General features: G+C 36.9%; 1 protein-coding gene across 1 annotated transcript in view; it reads right to left on the reverse strand.

Moving 5' to 3' along the window:
- THSD7A (thrombospondin type 1 domain containing 7A) overlaps positions 1-27,370 on the reverse strand; it is a 399,875-nt gene that overhangs the window by 46,825 nt on the left and 325,680 nt on the right. Inside the window, exons 10-13 of the mRNA XM_066238339.1 lie at positions 21,445-21,577; positions 20,163-20,266; positions 4,770-4,964; positions 3,059-3,322 (exon numbers count right to left, since the gene is read on the reverse strand). Coding sequence (XP_066094436.1) covers positions 3,059-3,322; positions 4,770-4,964; positions 20,163-20,266; positions 21,445-21,577 — 696 coding nt within the window. The remainder of the gene's footprint in view (positions 1-3,058; positions 3,323-4,769; positions 4,965-20,162; positions 20,267-21,444; positions 21,578-27,370) is intronic.

Raw genomic sequence — 27,370 nt, forward strand, 5'->3', positions numbered from 1 at the left:
CAGCGACCTTGGGCTCAAGCTGGTGAGTCTTGCTCAAACCAGATGAGCCCACACTCAAGCTGGCAATTTCAAGGTTTCAAATCTGGGTTCTCCGTGTCCCAGTCCAATGTTCTATCCACTGTGCCACCGCCTGGTCAGGCTAAAGGCCATTTCTTATAGCAAACTCTAAAGCCTTCTGTTGTATAATAAAGAATTTGGCTGGACACTGCTGGGAGATAGACTTCAAGCCCTGAGATTTCTCGAGTTTGAATGATAAGAATCTCTTTGTTATTCATTGTGGGCCCCTTGGACTACACATGAGTTTATCCTAAAAAAATGTCTGGTGGAGGGGACTGGTCACATCCAAAGTCCAACCAGGTGTTTAGAGTGTTGGGGCGTTAAGCCACATGATATCTGACCAATCTCTGGAGAGGTAAGATTGAGTTCAATCATGGGGTCAATGATTCAATTTATCATGCCTACATGATGGAACCCCAGCAACAACTTAGCACATTAAAGCTCAGGTGTATTACACACATTAATGTGCAGAGAGGGTAATGCCTCCTGGCTCCGAAAAGAGAACATGGAAGCCTTGTGTTTGTGACTTTCCTAGACTTTGCTTTTGTGTTTCTTATTTTGGCTGGTTCTAATTGTATTCTTCTGCTATAATAAAACTGTAGTTATTAGTATGGTTCTTTTCTGAGTTCTCTGAGTCATTCCAGTAAATTAATGAACCTGAACCTGATTGGGTAGTGGGAACCCCCAAATCTATAGCCAACTAGTGAGTAAAAGGTTAATCTAGGGACCCCCAAACTTGTGAAACTGAAGTGGACACAGTCATGTAGAGATATGAACCCTTAACTTGTGATGTTTGGCCTAACTCTAGGTAGTTAGTGCTTGGAATTGCATTCTATTTTCTAAAAAGCTAGTTTGACTGAAGGAAGGTAGTGGACAGAGGAATTGCAATTTAGAGCATGCTTAGGAGACTGCCAAACTTACAGCCTTCCACTGACAACATGAGAATTGACAGAACATATGTTTAAAAAGTAGTTATTTCCAAAGTAATTAGGCAATAGAGAGAGATTCAGTTTCCTTAGACTTGACTTTGAGTAAACATGTTAGTAAACACTTAAATGTTCCAGTGGACATTTTGGATCAGTTTTAACAAAGAAGGAATAATGTTGGACAAACACAAAGAACCAACTGGAACAGTTCGCTTAGTTAAGGGACTCAGATCCCTTCGCAATCCTCATGAAGTTCAGGGCCATTGTGGACCCATCGTTTTCCTATCTGTACCTTTCTTCTAAAATACAGTGTTGCTTTCTTTAGGCTTTGAATCGACAATGCTAAGTTAGGAAGTCTTCTGGCTTTGTCCATTATCAATTACTTTTGTACTTCTGCTATAATAAGTGATCAAACACTTTTGTGAGTCACAGGATATTTTAAAAGTTTTTTTTTTAATTCTAAAAATAAGATTGACTGTTAAGTGGCTTACAGAAGCACTCCTGCATCTCATTAACAGATCAGGGTACAAGTGAGAATGTATGAGAATCACTCTGTTAGCTCACCAGTTCTGTGAAAAACAAATGATCATTTTGGTGATTCACTCTGCATAACAATTTAAAACATAAGCAAATACCTACATGCTACATTCCAAAAGAAACATATTTTTGAAGTAATCCCCAATTTTACATTTTAATGTAATTACAACTTTATGCATTATCATCATACCATCTCAGAATGAGAAGTGCATTAGCATTTTTCCTGGTGTCTAATTTATAGTACCTATGCTATTTGATACAGAGAATAAAATATTTAGTCACTCTTAGAGATGTTTCTCAAACTGTGCCTATTATAAACACTAAACCCTTTTTTTCTTTGGTAGTAATTGTTCGAAATGTATGGGATGATCTTAAACTTAGCAATGTGTGTATGTTAACCTGAAAAATACTTATTTCTAGAGCTTCAATATCATGGAGACTTTAGGGCTTCTACCACTATATCTTCATAAAACATGAACCATGAGGGATGGTTTTTGGAAACTTCTTTGTAAGAACATGTATAGTGTGTAAGAGATTCCAATCAATGTGTCACTATGTTACCTGATACTTTATAAATATGAGATGGTCCCAAGTTCACACTGTTTTCTGAACCATATAATAAAACTGGAGGAGTACCATTCCCATAGAAGTCATTTCAGCAAGATTGAAAGGTAACCGCCATGCACCCCCTCCTGCCAAGTTAACCCATCTCTCTTAGGCCACCTCTATGAAGAAGGTGGGAGAATCACTGTCCAGTGTACGAATGTGTGACATCTATGGTTCAGCATGACCCACAGTAAACTGATCTCGTTCCATTATAAAAACAGTTGCATTAAAATAAGAGAATAATGGAAAACCCTGCTTAAGGCTGATTATATTAAGACTTATGACCCAAGAGTTCATTATATATACTGGTCAAAGATGGCCATCCTTCACAAACCTTTTGTAACTCAATTGTTATCATTATATTTTAGCTTCTTATTTACTTATTTATGCCCATAAAAAATGGGCACTTTTTAGATTTTTTGGGCCAACTTCAACTCAATGAGCTTATTTAAACAGGAGATGCTTGAGTTTTCACCAGTTATGGCTTTCAATCTTTCTTCTCTGACACTTATGACATTTAGGCACATTGCAATCTTGCCAGTTTAGTTATTAAAAGTTTGTTTAAATTTTATTCTCAAGTTAAATTAAATAGAAACCTCCTCTCCTCCTTCCTTCCTTTCTGTTCCGAGACCTGTGGAGGATGGTTGGGTCTACTCAACAGACTCTTACTCAACCCCAAGGCACCATTTCGCCTTCCTGTAAGGTTTCTTTGCCACCAACTTTGAGCTGTAGTTGCCAACTGCTGGATAGCGAGACAATTGCCACCAAATGTCCCATAACACGTAAGTGATATACATACATTGTGGCGTCCCATTCAAGTTCAATAAAACAAAATTCTGTAAGCCCTGATTTCCCTCCATTCTCATACATGTGAATTTTACCTCCACCCCCAAAGGTAGCAAATGTATAATACTGAAGAAAAACTGGATTACCATGGCTGTTACACCTGGACGCTTCCACGAGCCTGCCATTTTGGTCGTAGCACGCCATTGCTTGGTAGCGGTATCCTTGACCACACTCCTTGATTTCTCCTTGGACTTTCATTCCCAGCAACAGTTCCACCTTCCCCTCTGGTAAAATGCAGTCCGACCAGTTCCCTACGGGCTGCGCACTGTACTTGTCACAGGGACAGTACTGAGTCTCAATCAGGGGGTACACATGAGAATTTTTACATTTTTCCTTCTTTTTACTTTTTCCTGTGGACAAATTTAAGTTGAAAAATATCATTACTACTTTTAAGCATCCCCTAAAGTTTCTCTTTTCCTAAACTTCTTTTCTCTATTTTAGCCATATTCAAAAGTAACCAATAAATAAATGCTATTATCATACCCCACTGTGCTTTCTATCTGGGCAGTTTGTTAGGCTTTCCATAGTGAATACATTTTTTTTTCTAATTAAAAAATATTCATTTAAAAATAGTGTTTGATGTAAGGCGCTAATTGTGGTGGTAAATTTTATACTCTTTAAAATAATTAAAGTCCTCTGAAAAGATCATGTGTTTTCACTGACTGGGAAATTGGAGGTAAATGCATAAGTCTCTCCTTTATAATGTACAAAAATTGCACTGAACTGCAAAGCTCTCTTGTTAATTTCAAATAGCTGATCTAGCTCTATAGGATTACAAATCAGAAAATAAGATCTTTGTATTTATTTTTTTGTACTTACTTTTCTGACTATGATTTTGCATCTCTCAGCATTTATAAAAAGTACTCATTTTACATACATGGTGATTACTGGAGGAAGTATCAATAATATTCAAAATGAAGATATTTAATATCAGGATAAAAATATTTGAAATGGTTTGCCTATAAATGTAAATAAATTCTCTTTTAAATAAAAAATCAAGTATAACAGTAATATGTGCTTAAAATTATGTATCATTATTTTAATCAGATCACATATATTTATATTATATGTTATAGACTATTTAAATTACATGTTTGATATATATTTATCTGTATCTTTCATAAACTAGTTTATATAGTTTTCAACATGACAGGTGGCTTCTTTTATAACTTTTAAATTCTGAGTAGTCTACTAGCACCAATATTTTTAAGTTCCTTTTGGCAACTGACAATATTTTTAACGCACCAGGGTTTAGTTCAGTATGATGGCTCCTGTTCTTGTTCACTGTGTCACTGTCTTTTGTCATTGTGACTACCATTTTAAAATGCAGTTTTCAGATACAGAATTAATGTCATAGTCCTCTTCTAGAATATGAAGGATAATCTGAGGCTGTGACAGTGAGAACGGGATAAGAAAATGAAGTGTCAACCTTTCCTCTTGTTCCCAAAATACTTCTCTCCAAGCGCTTCACAGTCTGTAGGCAATCCACTGAAAGTACATATGTAAGACAAAAAATAATCTTCCACGTATTGTAGAGGAAGACGGAGTGCAATTTTCAAGGCTCCTTTTTCTTTATACTAAAATTACATATTTTACTATATTTTAATGTGTCTGTCACTGACAACATTAAAATATATTAAAATATGCATCCGAATTCATTGACGGATTACGTATAGTTATACCAACAACATTCGTGCATTTTCCAAATACACTGTTGGAACTCCCTGGGTCTTACTTTGTTTGTGTTTTCCTATCTTGACAGGCACTGACTTTGGCATTCCAATGGATGGTTCTTACCAACAATAGTGCGCTTTCTGGTCCTCACTGCCCCACAGTCTCCATTGCACGAAGAAAACTTGGACCAGCTAGTAAACTGACAGTCATCTTGGCAGGGGACCTGGCAGGCTTGGGTGAGGGCTGGCACGGGGCCCGCATACTGGAGGCATTCGTGGATGCCCGCCTGTCCTCCATCTTGCTTTCGACAAGTAATAGCTAAAGGCAAAACACAGAGCTGTTTATAGCAAATTTGAATGTCTGTAATTACTCTACAATTTAGGAACTCACGTTTTCTTAAGCAGTCAGGGGAATCCTCTTTTAATTCATTAGTTGTAGCAGATATCTAGTAGAAGTGTTCTATTATAATAATCACAATAGCCATAAAATTGATGGTGTAGGTTTTAAAAAAAATCACAGATAAACCTCTATGGTTTTTGTGCCACAGAGAAAGCACACATGCTTGGTATTTAGGAGTTTTTATTCAATGCTATTAAGAATTTCAAGTCACATATGGAATATATTTAGAAATGAATTATTTAAGAGACAAATAATATATGGGTTCTGATAATAGTTTATATTTAACTCAGGTTATTCAGAGATGTGCTGGGAGATACCACATACTTCTAATAATTGTTCTTATATCATTAGCCACTCTTGGATTCCTATATAGAAGGGTCTTGGTGGCAGCAAACTGGTTAGAAGGTTTGGGTGGGAAGGGGAGGCTTATGGAATTGGTCTTGAAGCGGTATTTGTATATTTTTGTCTTTTTTTTTAACATTGGAAGTTTGTTGAGATGGCTTTCGAGTAGTTAATAGGAGGGGCAGTGCCAAAGTCCCCCACCCACTCTGTCTACAAGTTGTTCACACGCACAAATAACCAAAAATTTAAAAATGGAATTAAAATTTTAGCAATCTTAATCTATTCACATCCTAATTGATATTTTCACATCTATATACGGACTCTTAAAAAGAGTCAAATAATTTTGACTCATATATATTATTTCCCCAGGCTATTCTTTTACTGATCTCTATAAACCATGTCACAGTTTCATCACTTATTGAACATAGTTGTAAAACTGTTTTAAGGTAAACAGGTTTTAAAAAGAGCAAGTGATGTTTAAAGTCCCCTCTCTCCTTCCTCCATTTTCCTTGTTTGTAAAATAATTCACTCATTTGTTGAGAAAGTATTTGAAACCTTTATACCTTGGTCCTAAAGTTAAGTCTGCAGTTAACTGGCTTAAATAGCCTTTGTCAGACTGATTTACACGGCCCTTTCAGGTTTATGGTCTACACTGAAACTGCTTCTGATCTCTGCCCTGTCAGGATTCTGTCATTATGAAACTAAGGTGAAGGGACCTGACATTTTGATCCCAAATGACAGTGAGGGCAGACAAGGCCTCATGTTAGACAACGCTCTCTGAATCTGTATACTAAAATGTAACACGTAGTGGTGTAGGGCTATGTGATGGGGTGTGCATAAGGATATAACAATTCTAGCAAAGGAAGGCTTTTTCTGTGTAGGTGAACACAATTTGTTGCAGCTGCTACAGGAAAAGTTACATAATTGTGCAAATGTAGGTGAATACTCATCTATTTTTTAGCTACAGATACCCCTTTATTTAGTACTCACAATCCTGGAAAGGACAATTTTAGGGGGAAAAACAGGGGAACCTGAAATTTAGAAGATATTAAAACCTGGTAGAGTGGACAAAAGTGGCCTTTATGAAGGCTACGTGACAGGAAAAACCTTTAAATGCCCCAAAGAAACTCACCACTAGAAGAGGAGCTGCCTGGTGATCTGTGTTTATCATATGCATCTAAATCTGACTGCACATTAAAATCACCAGAATAACTTTTGGAAAATGGTCATACCCTTGCTCAACTCAAACCTTCTGATTTAATTGATGGGAGAACAGGGCCCTGGGCATGAGCATCTTTTTAAAGTTCCCGGATGATATAAATGTGCAGCAGTGGATTGAGACCACTGCTCTAGTAGGTTATATATATATATTTTATATATATATATATATATATATATATATCCACTTACATCAGAGACAGCTGGAATGCTATTAAACTAGAAGATTCTTGGATTCATTCCAGAGCTCCTGAACAAGAATGCTATGTGTGGGGTCAATGAACATGCATGTTTTTCAAGCAGTTCACATTTCCTTATGCACATTGAGATTGCAGACCCAGTAGACTTCATTATTGAAGACACACGGAGGGGTCTTGCTGAGATTTGTGGCTAAGAAAAGAAGTCCTTTGGTACCAATCGCTCTGGTATTGTGCCAAGCTTAAGGAAACAATGGCTGAGCACGTGAAAATGCGCAAAACAAGCTTTAAACTTGGAGCTCCCGGGAACCTGTCCAAGCAGTGGACCGAAAAAGGTATCCATATAGTATAGTTTGGAAGAACGTTATCTGTGGATTGATGTAGGAGAAATCCCCATGGTGTGATATGTTAATGATTTTGCAGCTCTTCCGTCACCTGAGGAAGCAGAGTTGACTCCTTAAACACTTCAGGCTTAGTAAGCGCTGGTGGTTTGTGGAGATAGTTGGCCCGTGGAGGCTCAAGAGGAAGAATTGATAAAGAGGAAGATACTAGACTTTTTATTAATCAGATATGTAGGAACCCCAAGAATGCTAAATTCGGAAAATAGGAGATTCGAGCCTAACAGAACTCTAGGCTCTGAAGCAGGTTGCACTGTTTACAACTAATAGAAAATTTAAAAACTAAACCTCGGTTTCTTGAAATAAGACTACTTTAACCCACTCGTCAATTTGGCTCTCTGAAACACAGACCTGATTATAAATCTTCTGAGAAACAAAGTGAAATTGCTTTAGGTTCTCCATTCAGGTTCTCTCTCTAAGGTTCTTTCTCACAAGTTCTATCGCAGAATTGCTCCAACTATGATCACATTAAGTAATATCAAAAAACCAAAACAAAATAAAACCACTACCAGCACAATACAGAAACTAATTTTGTGCAGATCTATACTATTTGCAAAGATCTAAAGCCCTTTTCCCTATATACTTGCAGTACATATAAAAGTATTTTGACTAGTTGAACAGGGAAAAAATATGTAAAATTCTCATATCTGTTCTCACACCCACTCCGCTCTCCACGTCCCTTATCAGATTTTAGACCGTGTACTTTGGATTCCTCATGCAGTGCTTTGCCAACAAAGAGCGACACCACCATTTGTACCAGACGTTGAAAATTTATCACACATCTCAACTTGTTTCTATTCTGACTTAGAGGAAATAAAACAATTCAAACACAGGAATGCAATCTGAAATCAGCTTCCTGCTACTGGGGTGAGAAAAATATAAATGTTTGGAAAGGAAACCAGCTGACCTCTCAACTTTACAAATCTTAAAAATCATTTCTAAGACACTGAAAGCAGGGTGGCCCTCACTGTAGAGAGGATTCGTCATACTAGGCATGGTTTCCTAGAACACCAAAACATTCTGTAGACTCAGACGGCTGTGTCTGTGTTTGCAGGTGGAGCGTGTATATCTGTGGCTAACCAGGTTCTGCTTTGGGCTGAGGTCTTTTTAGAAAGATGGGCCCGAAACCATGCTGTCCTATAAATAATTCATGAAAGCTTCTTAGTGAGGTCAGCAAACATCAAAATAATTATTGTAAAGTAAAATTCCATATTGAATCCTCTGTTGATTATATCCATTTATTTTATTGATAATTTTGTTTTATTTATTGAGGCCCAGCACTTTTTATTGACGTGTCATGGACAGGCTGCATGCAGCAGGCAGAAGGTCAGGGAGACATGTCAAGGAGACATCATGTGACTGACTTGTATGTTATACATGAATCAAGCCAGGCAAGCTCAGCCCATCAACATTGAGAAAATGTTGGGGAAAAAAAAAAAAGAAAACCAGTTTTTTAAACAAATGAATGCTCTCAAAAGGGGAGGTAGAATTGTTGGTTTCAAAGTGACTTAATTTTCTAACCAAATGTAATGTGGAGAATTATGAACCCTGATTTAAACAAATAAACTGATTATAAACAGACACTTTTGAGACAATGAAGGCAAATTTAACATGGTCTGAATATTAGATGATATTAAAGAACTATTGTTGATTTTGGTTAGTGCTATGACAATACTGCTATGTTTAAAAATTATATAATATTTATGGATGGCATATAGCTCACCTGGAAGTTGCTTTAAAATATCCCAGTGAGTGAGTGAGGAGTAACAGTTGATCAAGAATGGCAATGTGGTCAAAACTGTTGAGGCTGAGAGAGTGATGGTTATACTACTAGTATTCATTAAAATATTCTCTTTACTTTTGTGTATTATTAAAATTTCCCTTAAATTTAAATTTAAAAAGATTAATAAGTAGAATAAATAGAATCAATAAGTAGAATGTTTTCATGTATGCTGAAGTCTGTGCTATGTTTTAAAGAGGAGGATAATAAAGGTTCCTGGAACGAAAGGCAGCAGATAACATTGGCTTGAGCGAAAAGGACATGCTATTAGTCTTATGCATCTCTGACGATGTAAATGGAAGGCTACCAAAGCAACTGTGAAATCAACCTAATAAAACCTAGAATGTGTTTGCTCCTCTTCATTTCCTTGAAAAGGAACAAAACTTCCTTGTTATGCAGGATGCAGAAAAAAGAAGCGTTACTGGTCTTCAGAATTACCATACAGCAGGTAAAACCACGTTGTCATTGACTTTGAATAATGAGAGTGAAATAAACTACTAGATCTAAAATGTACACAGAGAAGTTCATTATAGGAACCAGAATAAGATCAATGCCCTAATGTAGTGAAAGCTGTTGGATTATATGTAACGAAGAGTTCAAAAAGCTTTGAGACCTGATTTATTAAATTGAGCAATAGTCACATGGTTTATCCCATAGCAACAGCTAGAGACAGACTCTGATCAGCTGATCCAGTGATTAGAGAAGTGATTTTTCCTATGGTTATGAAAAAAATGGCAATGGTGAGAATAAATCATGTAGAAATGAGAAAGAAAGGCTTAATGTGAGCAAGAGTTAGTTACCAAGAGACCTAATTGTGCTTAGAAGACCAAACCTATAAATAATGCAAGAGGGCTCCTGTTGGTAACTAGGTGGCTATAATGATCTTCGTCTTTCTCTGTGGAAAAGAGATTTTCACTGACAAGTTTGCTAAATAACACTTCCTAATTGCAAGTTGTGAATGTAACTCTGGCAGAAAGAGGAAAATAAATGGACTTTTCTTTTTTTTTATTGATCTGAAATAGTTACCAATGAACGCCAGACTGACTGATGCTCATAATATACGTGGGAGTCCTTGTATGAGGAGTTACTAGGAAATAATAATCAGCTCCCAGAGGAGCAGCTCAGACAGGTCCCCTACTGGGATCGAGGAAGGGTAACTAACTGCCTAACAACAAATGGAGCATGGAGGGACCATCACAGACACACCACAGTGTCAAGCTGATTTTATGAGCTCCTTAAAAAATAGAAAATGCTAATAATCATTTTATGACAGGGCTCTTATAGAAACAAAACCAAAATTCTCAGATTGACCGGGATGCTAGTATTTGTAGGAATACATAGCCTACTAGGATGCTGGTATTCACAGAAAATAAGAAGATATTATTTAAAAACAGAAAAATTAGAAGTTTAAAATAATAGTTTATATAAATAAAGCATGGGAAAATTATTGGTTGGTAACTAATAAATACTAAATTAGTTACCAATTTAGCCAAATAAGGTTTTAAAAATTATTTTTTAAATAATTGTTTTTTAAATAATTCTGGGAGAAATTCCTTTAAAGCAAGCTCCTTTGTTCTTTTCTCTCTTGTTTGTTTTCCACTTCTGTTATTTTTCTTCCTATTAAATAACAGTCTCTGGAAATAAAAGATTAATGTGAGTTGCTGAAATAAACTAGTCCAGATATTCTGGGCAAAATCTCAATAATGCCTTTAAAATGTTAGCGGTAAAAAAACAACAACATAGTGTCCCAGAGTTTAAGCAAAAGAGTACTGACCAATGTCACCCCATTAAATTTAATTTCTAAAAAATGAAAAAAATTCCATTCTTCTATTGAAAAAAATCTTCCTCCTCTTCTTCCTACTCCTCCTCTTCCTCCTCCTTGACCTTCCTCTTATATGACCAGGGCATCAATATAGTAAGCCACTTAATTGAAGCATATTTGTTCACAAAATACAACAGCATAAATGTAGTTAATTACTTATATTTCACATTCTACAAAGTTTAGATTTAATTTTGGTAGAGGAAGAATGAAAACTTTCTCTTTTCTCTTAAGACTTTTCTTTTCTAATCTTATTAACCAGTAAGAGACACAGGGTGGGAAGGGGTCTAGATTTGGGAATATATCTGGATCACACTGGCTTCCACGTACAGAGATTGATGTCAGATCTTAGTGACAGGTCAACATTATAATGAATACCATTGGCAGGCAAGGATACAGAGGGGCTGGAGGATTAGGCTAGTCAGGGTTGACCCTTGCGATCATTAGCTCCAGTTCCATCTTCTTTACAGAAGTACGCTTGTCAGGAGATAGCATGAGAACATGGAGATTGAGCAAGAGCAAATTTAAAGTTATTTGTATGAAACCTCAGCATCTAATCTATGGCACTTTTGCATTATACTCTTAGTTATAAATGTGTCCCAAAGTAATAAACACTGGAATAACACATATACATTTTAAATATATGATTGATATTAAGTAGTGATTGATATTGTCCCTTAGGGGAGTCATAAAGAAAAAATAAGGAAATTGTTCAAAATTGTCATTTTTATGAGACATGTATTTTATTTTTAATGCAAATGTAATAGTAACTCAAGCTACAGCTATTATGTGTAGGTTTCAATGATATCATCACTGATAAACCCATAATTCAGCCTTCTAAATGCCATCCAAACTGTAGAAATATGAGCAGAGAAGAAATACAGTAGAGGTTACAGTTCTATTCACATTCATACATAATAACTCCAATAGTGTGAAGCAAATATGAGCTATTCACTTAAAAATAGAATGTGGACTTAATTTCATATTATTTGCATATCTTTTATTAGAAATATTATAGGAAAGATGCCTATATCCTGGTCCTCTAAAATTTCCACATGATATAATATTTAAGAATGATTCAAGTTTTTAAGTTGCCAAATCCTGTCAATTCCTTCTTTAAAGTATCTTTCCTCTCTGTTTCTAGTTCTTATACCATTAGATAAAATTTCCTAGAATATACCATTGATTGCCCATACCCAAAGCTTTGCTAAGATTCTTCACTACTTCCATTTTTCTATTGAAAAAATCTTCCTCCTTTTCTTCCTACTCCTCCTCTTCCTCCTTCTGGTATTCAAATACACCTGGATAAATTCCCTAGACTGTGACACTTGCCTCCAACTCACTCATAGGACCTCTATGCAAAATGGTCAATGCATTGTTCCTCAAACATACAGTTTTTACTTCCTGCCATTTTTCTTGTCATCTGAGTCATGTATACCTATAGTATATTTATTAGGATAAGAATAAATAGAAACTATTTGTTAGATACTTTTATTTTCTCAATAGGCTGGGTGTAGTACCATGTTGGTCACATGAAAAGTGGTATGTATTCAATAAATATTTGCTTTATAAAATAATGAACTGTATTGAATGATATTTAGGAAGTTTGAATTGGCTTATAAGGACTGGTCTTATTCTGTTTTCACAGCTTTCTGGGAGAGTTTAATATTAACAAACTTACAAATCTGTACATTGGGATAGAAATTGTATTTAAAAACACTGATCCTTCATTATTGTTATGGATTGAATTGTGTTACCCCAAATTCATATGTTGAGACCCTAAGCCCCGATAATGATGTATTTGGAAAGGTGGTCTTTGGGAGATAATAAAACTTAGGTGAGGTCTTGAGGGTGGGACCTTCATGAGGGATTAGTGCCCTTATAAGAAGAGACCAGAGGCACTGGCCGGTTGGCTCAGTGCATGTGGAAGTCCCAGGTTTGATTCCCAGTCAGGGCATACAGGAGAATCAACCACCTGTTTCTCCACCTCTTCCCCCCCCCTCTCTCTCCTCTCTTTCTCTCTCTTCCTCTCCTGTAGCCATGGATCAAACAGTTTGAGCAAGTTGGCCCCAGGCACTGAGGATGGCTAGGTGGCCTCACCTCAGGTGTTAAAATAGCTCTGTTGCCAAGCAATGGAACAGCAGCCCCAGATAGCAGAGCATTGCCTGGTAGGGAGCTTGCCAGGTGGATCCCAGCTGGGTGCCTGTGGGAGTCTGTCTCTCTTTCCCCCACCTCTCATTTAATACAAAAATTAAAAAAAAAAAAGAGACCAAAGAGCTTGCTCTCTTTCTGCCATGTGAGGAAAGCCAGGAAGAGAGATCTAGCCCGCACCTTGATCTTGGACTTTCCAGTCTCCAGAAGTGTGAGAAACAAATTTCGATTGTTTAAGCTACCTAGTCTATATTATTTTGTTACAGTAGCTCAAGTAGACTGATACAACTATTAACACAAAGTTTTAAGCATCTATTTTACAAAAGATTTCTAATGCTTCTATAGAAACACTTGATGAGTTTAGGAAAATACACTGTTTGTAGAAAAATAGCCTATCCCAGGGGTAGTCAACCTTTTTATACCTACCGCCCACTTTTGTATCTCTGTTAGTAGTAAAATTTTCTAACTACCCACCGGTTCCACAGTAATGGTGATTTATAAAGTAGGAAAGTAACTTTACTTTATAAAATTTATAAAGCAGAGTTACAGCAAGTTAAAGCATATAATAATAATTACTTACCAAGTACTTTATGTTGGATTTTCACTAAATTTGGCAGAATAAATCTTTATAAAACAACTTACTATAGTTAAATCTATCTTTTTATTTATACTTTGGTTGCTCCACTATCACCCACCATGAAAGCTGGAATGCCCACTAGTGGGCGGTAGGAATCAGGTTGACTACCACTGGCCTATCCAGTGATTGGCAAACCGCGGCTCACAAGCCACATGTGGCTCAATCAGATTGAGGACGTTTTTAGCAAAAGCCAGCTTAGGAGTACCGTAATTAAGTTAATAACAATGTACCTATCTATATAGTCTAAGTTTAAAAAATTTGGCTCTCAAAAGAAATTTCAATCATTGTACTGTTGATATTTGACTCTGTTGACTAATGAGTTTGCCAACCACTGGCTTATCCAATTTGTGGAAAATTGGACAAAAATTACTGGTGATGCTAGGAATTACTTATATAAAATTTTGCTTCACTGTTATTTCACTTTTCCTTACAAATGCAAAGGAATTTGGTCATGCATAATCATAAATTCTTGTGTACTTTTCACATTTTCAGAAGTATATTGATTTTCTTTTAAAGCACTTTGTGTTCTAATGTAACAACAGTTCAGAAGGTATTTTCACATAGTCTTGAAATCTATAGAATGTAGTCTTGGTTAAGACTGTATTGACTTGGAGTAGAATCTTTCTATATTTTTATGCCTGTGCTATTCTAACTTATTTCAGGGTAAGGCAGAGTCTCACTAATTTGCTCTGCAGTGAGTGTCAGCACTGAGATGGTAAGTGGTTACAGCTGGTTACTGTGAGACTCTGGGACCATAACTACTTTCCAAATCCTTTGAAATGAGTCACCACAGATAGTTCCTACCACTAGAACAATTGTGCTGCTAGGAGTATTAATACTCAGAATGACAGTCTAACGATATTGGCCATGTTATTGTTAATAGGTGTTGAAAAGTAAGTGCAGGTGACCAGATTAAAGGAGACCTGGGATGGTTGGCTAGTGAACTGGTCAAAGGGGATTCCATGCAATGTTTCTACTAATACAGAAGGTTCAAGTCATTTGAGAAAAGCTGAATCCGAACAAGTGATTTTGTAAGTATTCTGCTGAGACACACACATTCTTTCTTTTCTGTGCATACTTAGTAAATTAACTCTTGATGTCCACTTCTTGGGTGTGATTTATTGTCTTCTAGACAAGAGAATTCTCTCTTTTCTTCCTTATCCTATATTATTATCTGGTTTTACCTTTAATTCTTTTTTAATTTTTTTACTACTGAAGTTTTTAGAGTCAAAATTTTATTCTTAAATTCCACACAAAAAATTGCAGCTATTTCATCCTATCGGCATGTTATTTTACTACTGTGACAGTCCACTGCTCGCTCTCATAACTCTAAAATAGAGAGTAAATATTCTTGGCTCTGTGAGCGGTTTCTGTAACAACCACTGCCAGACCTCTTTGTGCACGAGAACTGATTCCAGCACCACCCATACCAAAATTGGAGGACGTCCATGTTTCTTATATAAAATGAAGTAGGTTTACACACATCCTCCCATATACTTTACATGATCTCTAGATTAGTTATAATACCTAATACAATGTAAAAGCTATGTAAATAGTTGCTATGCTGTATTGTTTAGGGAATAATGACAAGAAAAATAGTTTGTAGGTGTTCAGTACAGACACTACTATCATAGGCCCAACCACATTGTACACGTCAGCAACAATATAACGTTAAAAAGGTATATTTTCCATTTGTGGTTGGTTGAATCTGCAGATGTGGAACCCGTGGATATGTAGGGCTGGCTGTACTCAGTTTTGACTTGTATCCTGAAAGCAGCCATCACCATTATTAGGTAAGGAAGTGGGTATGGCTATGGTCCAGTAAAACTTTAATGATAAAAAAAAAAGACAGTGGGTTGTATTTAGTGCATGGGCTATTGTTTACTGATCATTGGTCTAGTAGACCGATAGTTTGATAAAATCCATAGGGTAAGTTTCTACCTTTAGAATCATAGAATGATAAAGTTAGCTCTTACATTTTAGTCCATTGGATGTCATTTCTGACCCAGCAAGGAAATAGTAATTTAAAGATAATAGCATTTAGGTTCTTTAGGTAAAATGAAATGCCTAAACAGCATATAAATGCAAATAGGTTATAGGAAAAAAAATCTATTAATGGTAAAATATTATACAATAACTATGTTCCCCTCTGTATACAGTTTATTTTAGAGAATTGAGCTTCTTCTGTGACTTCATCAAAACCCTTTCTGGAAATTTTATCCAAATTTCTAACTTCTGTCTTAAGCTATGTCTATAGCTACATTTCCAATGCATACTTGGATATTTTTAATTGGCTCCCCTGCTAGCACCTCTAACACAATATGCAAAAAATACTTTCTAAAACCAGCTCTACGTTCAGATCTAAGAATTTTCACTAATATTATAACTATTCTCAAGCTACAAATATTGGAGTTAAAGAATCATATAATCATCTTTGACCTGTTTATTTTTACTTCTGCTATTGCTTGCCACTAAATCCTAAAATTATTTTCTTCTATTGTATGTTGAAGATCCACTTATCTTTGCCCAGTCCCGCCACTATAATTCCTTGGACTCTACTACTTCCTTCTTGCGTTGCTACATAGTGTGCTAACTGGCATACAGACCCATGAGTCCTATCTCCCTAATTTATTCCGTACACACTGACAGATGAAACACTGCTTTCATCGCGTGCCTGCTCCTACGACCTATTGAACAAGGTCTGAAACACTGATCCTGACATTTATAACTTTCTACAAAATCACCCCAGGCTCCAGATCACACCTTCAGATCTTCAATTCCCACTATTCTGCGAACACATTTGATGTTTTTATTTTGCTTGCTTCAAATGCTTAGCTTATAGAATTGATCTTATTTTGTATTTTTTTTCCTTCCTGCTAATTCTAATATTATGGTACAAGTCAAGTTCCAGCTCATCCTTGACATCTTTCTTAAGCTCTTTAGCTTCAAATTATTGCTTTTGCCATGGATCAGTTTCAGTCTTTAACTTCTACATGTTGCATAAATGTGTAGGAGAGGCACATAGTTAATAAACCAGTGATGTCATTTCCCTAACCGAATGTAAGCTCCTTGGCTTGAACATCTTCATTCTTTCCTGAAACTTATGGCTCTTTCTACACAGCCTTCTGAGTACAATCACAGTGGAGTGAGTGACTGCAATGAGAAAATCTGATGTAGTAGGGAGGACAGGGGGTAGCTTCTCTATCGTCTTTGCTGAATGATGCTAATCCTTACTGAAAAATTATTTTAATCATTAAAAATCAGCACAGGCCCTGGCTGGTTGGCTCAGCAGTAGAGCGTAGGCCCAGCGTGTGAAAGTCCCAAGTTCAATTCCCGGCCAGGGCACACAGGAGAAGTGCCCATCTGCTTCTCCACCCCTCCCCCTCTCCTTCCTCTCTGTCTCTCTCTTCCCCTCCTGCAGCCAAGGCTCCATTGGAGCAAAGTTGGCCCAGGCGCTGAGGATGGCTGTGTGGCCTCTGCCTCAGGCACTAGAATGGCTCAGGCTGCAACAGAGCAACGCCCCAGATGGGCAGAGCATCGCCCCCTGGTGGGCATGCTGGGTGGATCCCGGTCGAGTACATGCCAGAGTCTGTCTCACTGTTTCCCTGCTTCTAACTTCAGAAAAATTAAAAAAACCCAAAACATACACAAAAAGAACTCAGTACAAGCTGGTACTTTTTAAGTCTCTGACTAGATGAAAATAGAAAGAATCTGACAGGTCAATCATACAGAGTTCTGAAGACAGCCAGCCATGTCCATCGAAGGAAGAACATTTTGCCTTGCCATGACTACCAAAATATATTTCTACACTCTTGATTCTCATTTCATGTTTCTTTAGGAATATAGTCTCTAAGAAAAAAATAATCTTTAAATCTATCAAAGCAACCAAGGTAGTCTTCATATGGAATTTAAGAGGGTTCTTCTTTGTATATTTATGCAGAAATGACTTTCTCTTTCTAAACAGCTTGGAAATAGAAAACACTGCCAAGATAGAGTAAGTAGCCTGACATGTATCCCAAGATTTGAGCTCATTATTTAAGTACAGGCAGAAGAAGAGAAACCAGTAACAAGAAACCAAAAATGAAGCAATCAGAAAGGCAAGAGAGGACAGCATTGAGGAAGCCAAAGACCCCTTTTCACAGTAAGTGTGGGTCACGGTATTAGATACTACAAGGCAGTCACCCAGGATGAAGAACAAATAGAAATGTTCAGATCTGGAAATGAAAAGATTATATAGTAATCATAGAAAGAACAGCTTTCATACAGACTTTGTGTCAAAAATACAAAAGACCCATGTTAGTATTGCTGCTTTTATGCCTACTATGAGCTATGCGCACTTTCATTGGGGCCATGATCTCACAGGAAGGGGAAAGATTTAACATTTAATGAGACTTAATATGTGCAAAGCACTGTGAGGGTCATTATGTTCCCAGCCTCAGAGGCAGGAAATAAATGAACCAAGGTTCTGCAGTTGTTAGGTTAAAGAGTTTAGACCCGAAGCTGTGTTCACGCTTGTGCTGTTTCTACCGTGTGTCAGATTTTCTCCCATGGTAGTTTATACAAATATGGCTTTCATCTGTTTTACCTGCTTTCATTTCACACTTGGATGCTTGGGTATTATCTGTGCATAGATTTTAGAATATGAAAATTGGAATAATCTTAAAAGATCATTTGGTCCAACCCCTTTTTCCTTTTTCTTTCATCTAAATTAGTGGTTTTCAATGGCCGGTTCATCAGAAATTTCCCAATGATTATAGACTCTATAATTTTCATACAACATCCGGGTGGTTAACTCTTTCATGGACCAGCAATTATTGGGTCTATAATCCTCTAATTATAGTCTGACTCTTGTTCATTACTTCAACTTTCTGGGTCTCAGTTTATTTAGCTCAGCGGACCACCAGTTTACTTACATCAGTTGTGCTGCTCTGCCAGAAATATCCTGCCGGTCTATGAAAGTGTTAACCATCTGCTGTTGTATGAAGATTACAAACCCTATGATTATAGACTCTGCAGTTTTTGTACAACATCACAGGAGTTAACTCCTTCATAGGCCAGCAATGATTATAACTATAATCTTCTAATTACAGAGTGAGTCTTATTCATTACTTCATTACTTTCTGGGAATCAATTTATCTCAGAAAGTGAAGTAATGAATAAGACTCACACTGTATTGGTGAAGGAACAAGAACTAAAAATACTTTTGCTCATTTCTAAACCAATACTTGTTTTCATTATAAACTCCAAGGAGGGCCCAAATTGCTCGCTAACACAAGTTTCATTCAAGAAGAAATTAGTAGGGTATGATAAGAATGTCTCGTATCACTCAGTTTCTTGATGAATGATTTGAAATGGGGGGGTGGGGAGGATGACTTTCAATTCTAAATACCCAAGTCTCTTTCATGGTAAACAGACACGGTTATTTTTTTAGCTAAAGTTCATGGTGGAGGATACATAAAGAAAATTAGGCATCTAAAATAAAATCCTAAAAATCACTAGGTGGTTTGTATTATTTATATATTAAATTTTATGTTTCAAATAAATACTTCTAAAATGATGATCATAAATAGAAGATTTTTACAAAAAAGTAGCTGTTTTTCTCAAATTAGGAAAGCAAACTTCTCATTGTAAAGAGAAGGGGGTTCCAGGTCACCTCAGCAGAAGCTGGCATTCTGTTCTGTATGCTCAGATGTTTGCATCGTCTTCAAATAATATAACTACAACGGAGGGAGCAAAACATCTTATAAATCAGAGAGGTGGTGGCTGTGTGTTCAATTGCATATTCAGCTACATTTTAGTTATGTACAAATTACATGCTGAGTCAATGAGTAAAAAAAAAAATCATGTACTCTCTAAAGACTGAATTTGCTATATGTATAATAATATGTTCCAAAGCTTCAAATGTAAGTATTATTTACCATATCCAGTAAATAATGGTGGCAAGCTGGAAACATTTCCAGGACTCATTTCTGCAGGAATTCGTGTTAGCTCACAGTGCAGACAGATTGCTGTTCACATATGGCAGAATTCGAGTACATGAATCTGCCATTTAAAAATCAGTCCTGCATATGAACAGAAGTAGGATAGCCACGGCAATGACAGGGATGTCATTGCTGAGACTTTCTGGAAAAGGTAACCAATCATATTGTATATATAGTGCACATAAATAATGCAGGTGGGCAGGGATATAAGGATCTTGTTGATTGTTAAAAGTAACAAGCAAAAGTGTTATGAGACACCATAATCCAAAAACTAACAACAACAACAAAAACAAACTACAGTGTACAATCTATGTCATAACTGCCTTGAGAGCTTTGTTAGATTATCTTCTAGAGATCAATGAAGGAAGAATTCAGCCAGAGGAATTATGGGTAATGTCAAAGAACAAAGGACACAATTTAAAAAGGCAACTTTCCATGCTCTGGCATTAGGCAGACTAAGTGGTAAGCAGATTTGTATCTGCTCTGCTCCGGTGGCTGAGCATGGCATCAGATGGCAAACCCATCCAGCTGGTGGCTAAGTTAGAGATGCTGGAGACATAAAAAGCAAATCCACTGTGGAGTGAGGCCTCCCACCTCTTGCCTGTCGTCCGGGTCCGCAGCCCTCCTGCGCCCCCGGGCTGTCCTGTCGCACGCTCCAAGGGACTAATTGGCACCTACGCCATTTGTGCGTCTTCCACCTGAAAGAAAAGAAAAGAAACCATATGGAGAACATGGCTCTGACCACTGCACACAGAACTTTATTTGACAATATTCAGTCCTATCTAAATTCGATTTAGATCTCCAAGACATTATCAAAAGCGGCAATAACATAAAAGCACTTTCTGTGGCAGTGGAGACAGGGTTCATTATGGTCAAGTTCTAAAGGAATAAACTCCACAAGGAGCATTTAGCCTTTTTAGTGATTAGGACTGCCAGCAGATACACCAGATGGTACCAGAAGCGATGCATTCTGTTTAATTAAGGTATGTTTACTTTCTATTCAAGTTACAAAACTACATTCCTGTCATGAGCCTTTTGTATAGGACTCTCTCAGTGAGCATGGTAGTGGTAACTCAGACACTTGTCATTATAATACACTTTACAAAAACAAATCCACCAAATAAATACATTTCTTCTAATAGTTAGTTGTCAGTGTTCATTATGTAAACGTGCAGTTATACTATTTGTCATCTCAGAATTAAATACAGATAAATTAAGATGGCCAATCTGCCATCAATTTCACTTTAAATTGCTATTTTGTGATCACACATTCCATCAATTGATGCCATAATATTTCATTTGTTTTCAGGATTGCAATTATACCCCACATTAAGTCTCAGTACTTTCTTTTAATAAATAGTTCCAAGGAAAAACCTCTCTAATAATTATCAAGGTGATAATATACAGCTTCAACAACTTTAATTCTCCTTGAGGTGCTCCTAAATGAATGGAACAAACACCTTACTGGCATCACTGAGATAAAGATGTCATTTCATGAGCAAGAATGCCATAATTTAGGCAGGACAGGTGTTCTTTGGAGCCAAGGGAGGAATACTTAGGCTATTTAAGTGAAAAGGAATTGCTTCCCAGAACATATGTTTCATAATTATCAACAACTTCCCTGCCCTTCTTGTAGTTGCATCAACATCAGAATTTTCCCCTAACTCCTGGAGCTAAGACTGCAGTGTTGCAAATTCATACAAGTAATTGTGTCCCTGGAGATAAGCTCAGTAGGAGAGCAGCTCTTTTAAAAAGGCAAGAGATGGCACCTACAGCCACAAACACCCCAAATGCCACTGAACCTATGGGACAGGGTTGGACTTCAATTATGCTGCCTAATGCATCGGTCACAGTGCTTTCTCGTTAACTCCGTTACCTGTAGCTCTGGCATGCCTGTGGGGCCTCGCAGGCCTTCTCCTCATAGAGAGGCTCAGTGCAGTCCCTGCCTCCATTGGCTGGCAGCTGAATGATGACCCGGTGTCGAGATTGTTTCTTGACTCTGGAGTCCCCTAGAATGAGGCAGCATTTTAACTCCTGTACTCTGCCCTGAGCAAAGAACTTCCAGATACCAGCCTGTGTGAAGAAATTACATTGCCTCTGGCTACCTGTGCTTTGACAGCCCTGAATGAGAGCCCTCATCCAGTCTAATCATTTCCTAAATTCTCCCCAACACCGCTTATATTGAAAACCCAATCAATTTATATTTTAAAAATGTGAAGAATGAAGAAAACAGTTCGACAGTCGTCTCGCCTTCCTAATGCACAATTGCAAAGTAATTGCTCTTTTGTATATTTCTCTCCCCTTGAGAATATGACAGCTCTAATTAATTTATTTCCCTCTACCTTAAGTTTATTTTCATGCCATTTCACATAACCCTGTTTACCACATGGGACGCATACACATCTAAATGAATCTTTCTTAGGAAAATGTATTCCATGTTTTAATGTGAAATTTTATTTCTTTGTTAGTCACTTAATTTGAAATGCATAACTCATAAATTATTCCAGTCATTTATTATTCATGTTAAACAGTCTAAGATCTTCAATTCAAGTCACATTCTAAATATCAGGGCTGTAAGCAGTGCAATGAAAGTCATTTACTAGAGGCAGAATTTTTAGAGAAGCATTCGAAATAGCAATAATTACTGTAAGTAAATAACTCCAAATTATGTTAAAAAACCAAAGGAAATAAGATTAATCTACAACGAAACTATCAATTTGATAGTATTATTGATATAAAGATGTTCAAAGTCTTTTAGTATTAGAAACAGATAATGTTTAAGACTTGCCAATTTTAACAAAAAAATATATTCCAACTTACAATAAATATACTTTAGGGATAAACAGCCACATGGTTCAATTTCCCTCACAAAATAATCCCTAAAGAATTATTTTAATAGAGTTCCCATTTACATATTTTCAATATCATCAAATACTTACTATATAGACTATAGAAAGAGAAATTTTGAAGGCTTAGTAGCCCTGATCAATGAAAGCTTAAACAGAAATGAAATGAAACATTCTTAAAGTTGTTATGTTAGTGGAAAAATATGATTTGACAGAACTTTCCAATAATGAAAATCTTTTCTCATGAAGTTAAGATGTTCCTCAACATGGTCTGGGCAACTGACTCCCAGCAATGTGGACTGAGGATTCCTGTGTTAGATAGGAATATGGATTAGATTAGTAATTCATAAATGACTGCATAATTTCTTTAAAAAGACAAAATCAAAAAACATATCTTGGCCTATACCCTGAACTACTAAATCAGAATTTTGGGGAGCTGGGTTTGGGAATCTGTTTTTTACCAAGCTTGCCAGGGCACTGTTATGAACACTCACATTTAATATCTACTAGAATAGATGATCTTACACATCTTGTCCCAATTTCAGATTCTAGGGTTCACATGTAACTTCGTAGGATTATTTCCACTGTGGGAGAAACCAGTACTATTAATGACTGTATTAACTATTTTGGGGAATAATTGGAATACTACAGTTAATGGAATATGGAGTTAGGGACTGAAGATAGTGAGTAGTAAAGAACTAAAGTATTTGAAAATATTATAATGAGCTTTTTTATAATAGTTTAACAGTAGTGGTTTGAATGCTAGCTCCAACGTTTACATGCTATGTATTTATCTAGGAAAAATCTAAGAAATGCCAATAGGACTTTTAATAAAATTGCTAATGCAGTCTCTATCCATTTTATTGTATAGGATGTACAATGACTCCTATTTTAAGGCCCAGATTATAAATTATTTTAGTGATTTAGAGCTAGAAAAAAATTTTTTTTAAATGTCATTCTTTTTTATTGCTGAGTAATATGTTTTTTTATTTTTTAAATTTATTTATTCATTTTAGAGAGAAGAGGGAGAGGCAGAGAGAGAGAAAGGAGAGACAGAGAGAGAGAAGGTGGGGAGGAGCTGGAAGCATCAACTCCCATATGTGCCTTGACCAGGCAAGCCCAGGGTTTTGAACCGGCAACCTCCGCATTTCCAGGTCTACGCTTTATCCACTGCGCCACCACAGGTCAGGCTAGAGCTAGAAAAAATTTTGTTTCCCCTGACCATCTGTTAGAATCCACGGTGCTTCTATTTTTTTTGCTTTGTTCACTAGAATCTCAGAGCTAATTTTCTTCTCAATTGCAGAAGCTTAACTTAATTTTTTTAAAATTTTTATTTTATTGATTTTAATTTATTGTGTTTACATCGATTCAAGTGTCCCACCAAATATATCACCCCCACCCCCGTGTTCCCCTCAACATCCCTCTTGCCCCTCCCCCCAACACCCTCCCTTCTTTCATCCAGGATTTGCTGTCCCACTCTCTATAACGCTGTGTAATGTATATATAATTTCACCAATCTCTTTCCCTTCTCTGCTCCCATCCTCTCATCCCCTTTCCCTCTGACTGCTGACCCTCTGGTCCCTGTGATCCCACCTCTGCCTCTATTTCATTCCTCAGTTCACATTGTTCATTAGATTCCTCAAATGAGTGAGGTCACATGATTTTTTTCTTTCTCTGCCTGGCTTATTTCACTTGAAGCTTACCTTAATTCTCATTTGATAGTATAATTTTTCTCTTCTTTCCCCATTTACTACTTGACTCTGTCCTTCTTTTAGTATTGTTTTCTATTTTTCTTTTGGTTTATGATCTGTCACTAATGTTTTTAAAAGAGTATACACACTATGGCCATCCTTGCCATTTATTTAGCATTGGGGGAAGAAAGAGGTGTTTGAGTTTTAACATGGAAAAGAAGAAAAGAAACAGAGGAGCAGATCTTTCCTTCTGAGGAAGGTCAATAAACCTCTTGCCCTTCCTTTTTTATTTTTTTGTAACAGAGATAGAGAGAGAGGGACAGATAGGGACAGACAGACAGGAAGGGAGAGAGATGAGAAGCACCAATTCTTCATTGTGGCTCCTTATTTGTTGATTGATTGCTTTCTCATATGTGCCTTGACCAGGGAGCTACAGCAGACCTAGTGACCCCTTGCTCAAGCCAGCGACTCAGGGCTCAAGCTGGCGAGCCTTGCTCAAATCAGATGAACCCACACTCAAACTGGCGACCTCGGGGTTTTAAACCTGGGTCCTCCGCATTCCAGTCCGATGCTCTATCCACTGTGCCACCACCTGGTCAGACCCTCTTGCCCTTCTTAACTTGCAGATAGACAAAAAACATGGAACTGGAAACAAGGGATCCAGAGACTGCAGATGACTGAGTTCAGCATCACCAGCACTTTATAGACTGAAGCTTTGGATCATTAATTGTCTAGATGTCACCTATAACATAGGCAGGGCTGTTCAGATTTGGGAGCAGCAATCAAATGTTAGTGTTTCCTCTCTACTTTGTTTAATGACATAAAGCAACAATGAGACCTAATGTAAAACTCTAAAACATTCTAGCGCTTTCTCATCGCAACCTGCACAAGTTTGTACTTGATATTTAAGACGAAGATAACTCCTCTCACTTCCATAATTGGTTCCACCTTGGCAATCAATTTATTTTTATAAGAAGTTCAAATACCCTAACCTTATGCAGCCCACAGGACAGAGATTGTGACCTAATTCAAGAGAAACATTCTGAAGCCGTAACACCGGGAGAGGGAGTTTAATGGGGTTACACAGGAAGTGTCATGACATCCATGTTTCTACCCACTAAGAGGTTCGTCTCTTCTTAGATCTCAGTTAAGAAATTACTTATACGTTCAAATAAACAGCACTGTGGAGCTCACCGATGTTACAGAGCTCCCAGATCAAAGTGCAGACAAAGGGAGAGAGCTACAGCACACATTATAAAAGAAAAGTAGAAGGTTCCTCACTAACAAAATTCCAGTTTGCCAGCTGGAATTTTACAACCTTCATAACTTCCTGTCTGTACTTACACCCAGTTTATTATATGTAGTTAATATACATACATAGCTTCCATTTATCTCAGTGTTTTAGCACCCAGAACAATAGTCACACGTAGTAAGGACTTAATATATATTTGCTGAATGATCAAACACATTTATTTCATTTCTTTTCATCTGGATTTTTAACATCTATTTCTTTTAATCCATTTCCTTATAGTAGTAAAAACATGGCTACTAAGTCTGTGCTTTGAAGATTAACAAAAAATAAGGTATTATTTTGTCCATGGAAGAGCATGGGAAAAATAGAGAAATATTCCTGTAGTGTTTATACTTGAAAATACCTATTTAGGATAGGGATAGGAAAAAAAAAAGGATTATATATTCAGAAAACAGTTAGGTCACTTATTCAGAAAACAATCAGGCACATAGATTCAGAGGGTATGTAATCTCTCACCCAGTTACAGCATTTTTTCAGATTCCTTCAGACAGTCAAGAGGAGAATTTCAAGGGCAGGCCAAACTAAGATTGTTAAACAGGACATGGGAGAAAGAGCAGGCTGGAGGACCATAGTGATAGGAAATTGGAAAAGAAGTGTTTCAGGCAAGGGGCAAAATGTAAAGGTATTTTTCATATCTTTGGGGTAAAGGCATCAAGAGAGAATAGAAGCCTCTGCAATATTCCTCTAGCTGTCAAGTCAATAAATGTAGTGTGAAGAAAGGGAATAAACACAGGTTGAGCAGCTAAATGTATTATTTGATCAAAATATTGATTTTTTTAAAGATTAGTTACAAATAATTTATATTCATAAACATATCCTCTTTTTTTTAAAAAAAATAACACCCTTTGTAAAATTTATGAAAATTTGAAAATTTAACAAGTGCACTGCTTTAAGGTTTATACTACTCTCTACTCAATACTGATCTTTATCGGCATTGATTTTTCAAGACGTATCTTGAGAGAGGGCTGAATAACATTTCAAATAACTCCTTTTGTTCTTGCTGGAATGCTAAGCTATTCTGTTCTATTTTCTGCAATACTAAAGTGTAATTTTACCCCTTAAAATTGATTTTTTTAAAGGAGGTTAGCTCCACACTTTCATTAATTCAAAACTCTTATAAACTTTAGACTTCACCTGCAGAATTAAATTTAAAAGAACCACCCCATCCCGGAATCAATCTTCTGTTGCTGTTATCTACCCTTAAACATTCAACTTTGTTTTGCCTTTTTAAAATTGTGTGTGAAAGTCAGTGTAATTTCAATGAAACTTGGACCATTCCCATTTCATACCAAATAATGAAAAACTAACCACATATCATGGGTTTCTTTTCCTTGTAACAAAAGGCTAGTTTTGTATAACACCACTGTATCTTTATTCTCAGTTACGGCAGAATACAGGTGAAACAGAAGAGACTTCTGCCGGCACACAAAGCATCTTGGCACTGTTGTCAAACAGCAGCCCCTCTCCTATCCCCTTGATTTTCTTTATTCCTTCAATATACAATTATGGTTATTCTTTTAAAGTCTGAGTGCCTAGGTTTAGGGTTTCTAAAAGCCTATTGTTATAGGAGACACAATCAACAGACAGCTGCCAAATAGAACAGGCAGGTCAGACCTGCTCGTGGTGAGATGACCTATGCCCAACCAAAGCCAGCCCCGCCTCTCAGAGAGCCTCCTGCACACAAGACTAGAGATTTCTGAGCTGGAATATCTCGAGGAGAACAGTATCATGGTGGCACCACACATTTTAATTAAGAAAAGTTACCCAACAGACCATGGCAACTAAACCCATTATATCTCACATGCCTGTTACTTGTCACAAGAAACTAGCAGTCCCCAAGCTCCCAAATGTCTTTCATTATCACCTGGATCCAGAGAACTAGCTACATGCATACCCCGATTTTCAATTTCTCATTCTCTTCCATCCTCTGCTCCTACCACTGCACCAGTGCAC

Source organism: Saccopteryx bilineata, chromosome 7 (assembly GCF_036850765.1).
Source record: "Saccopteryx bilineata isolate mSacBil1 chromosome 7, mSacBil1_pri_phased_curated, whole genome shotgun sequence".
NCBI lineage: Eukaryota > Metazoa > Chordata > Mammalia > Chiroptera > Emballonuridae > Saccopteryx > Saccopteryx bilineata.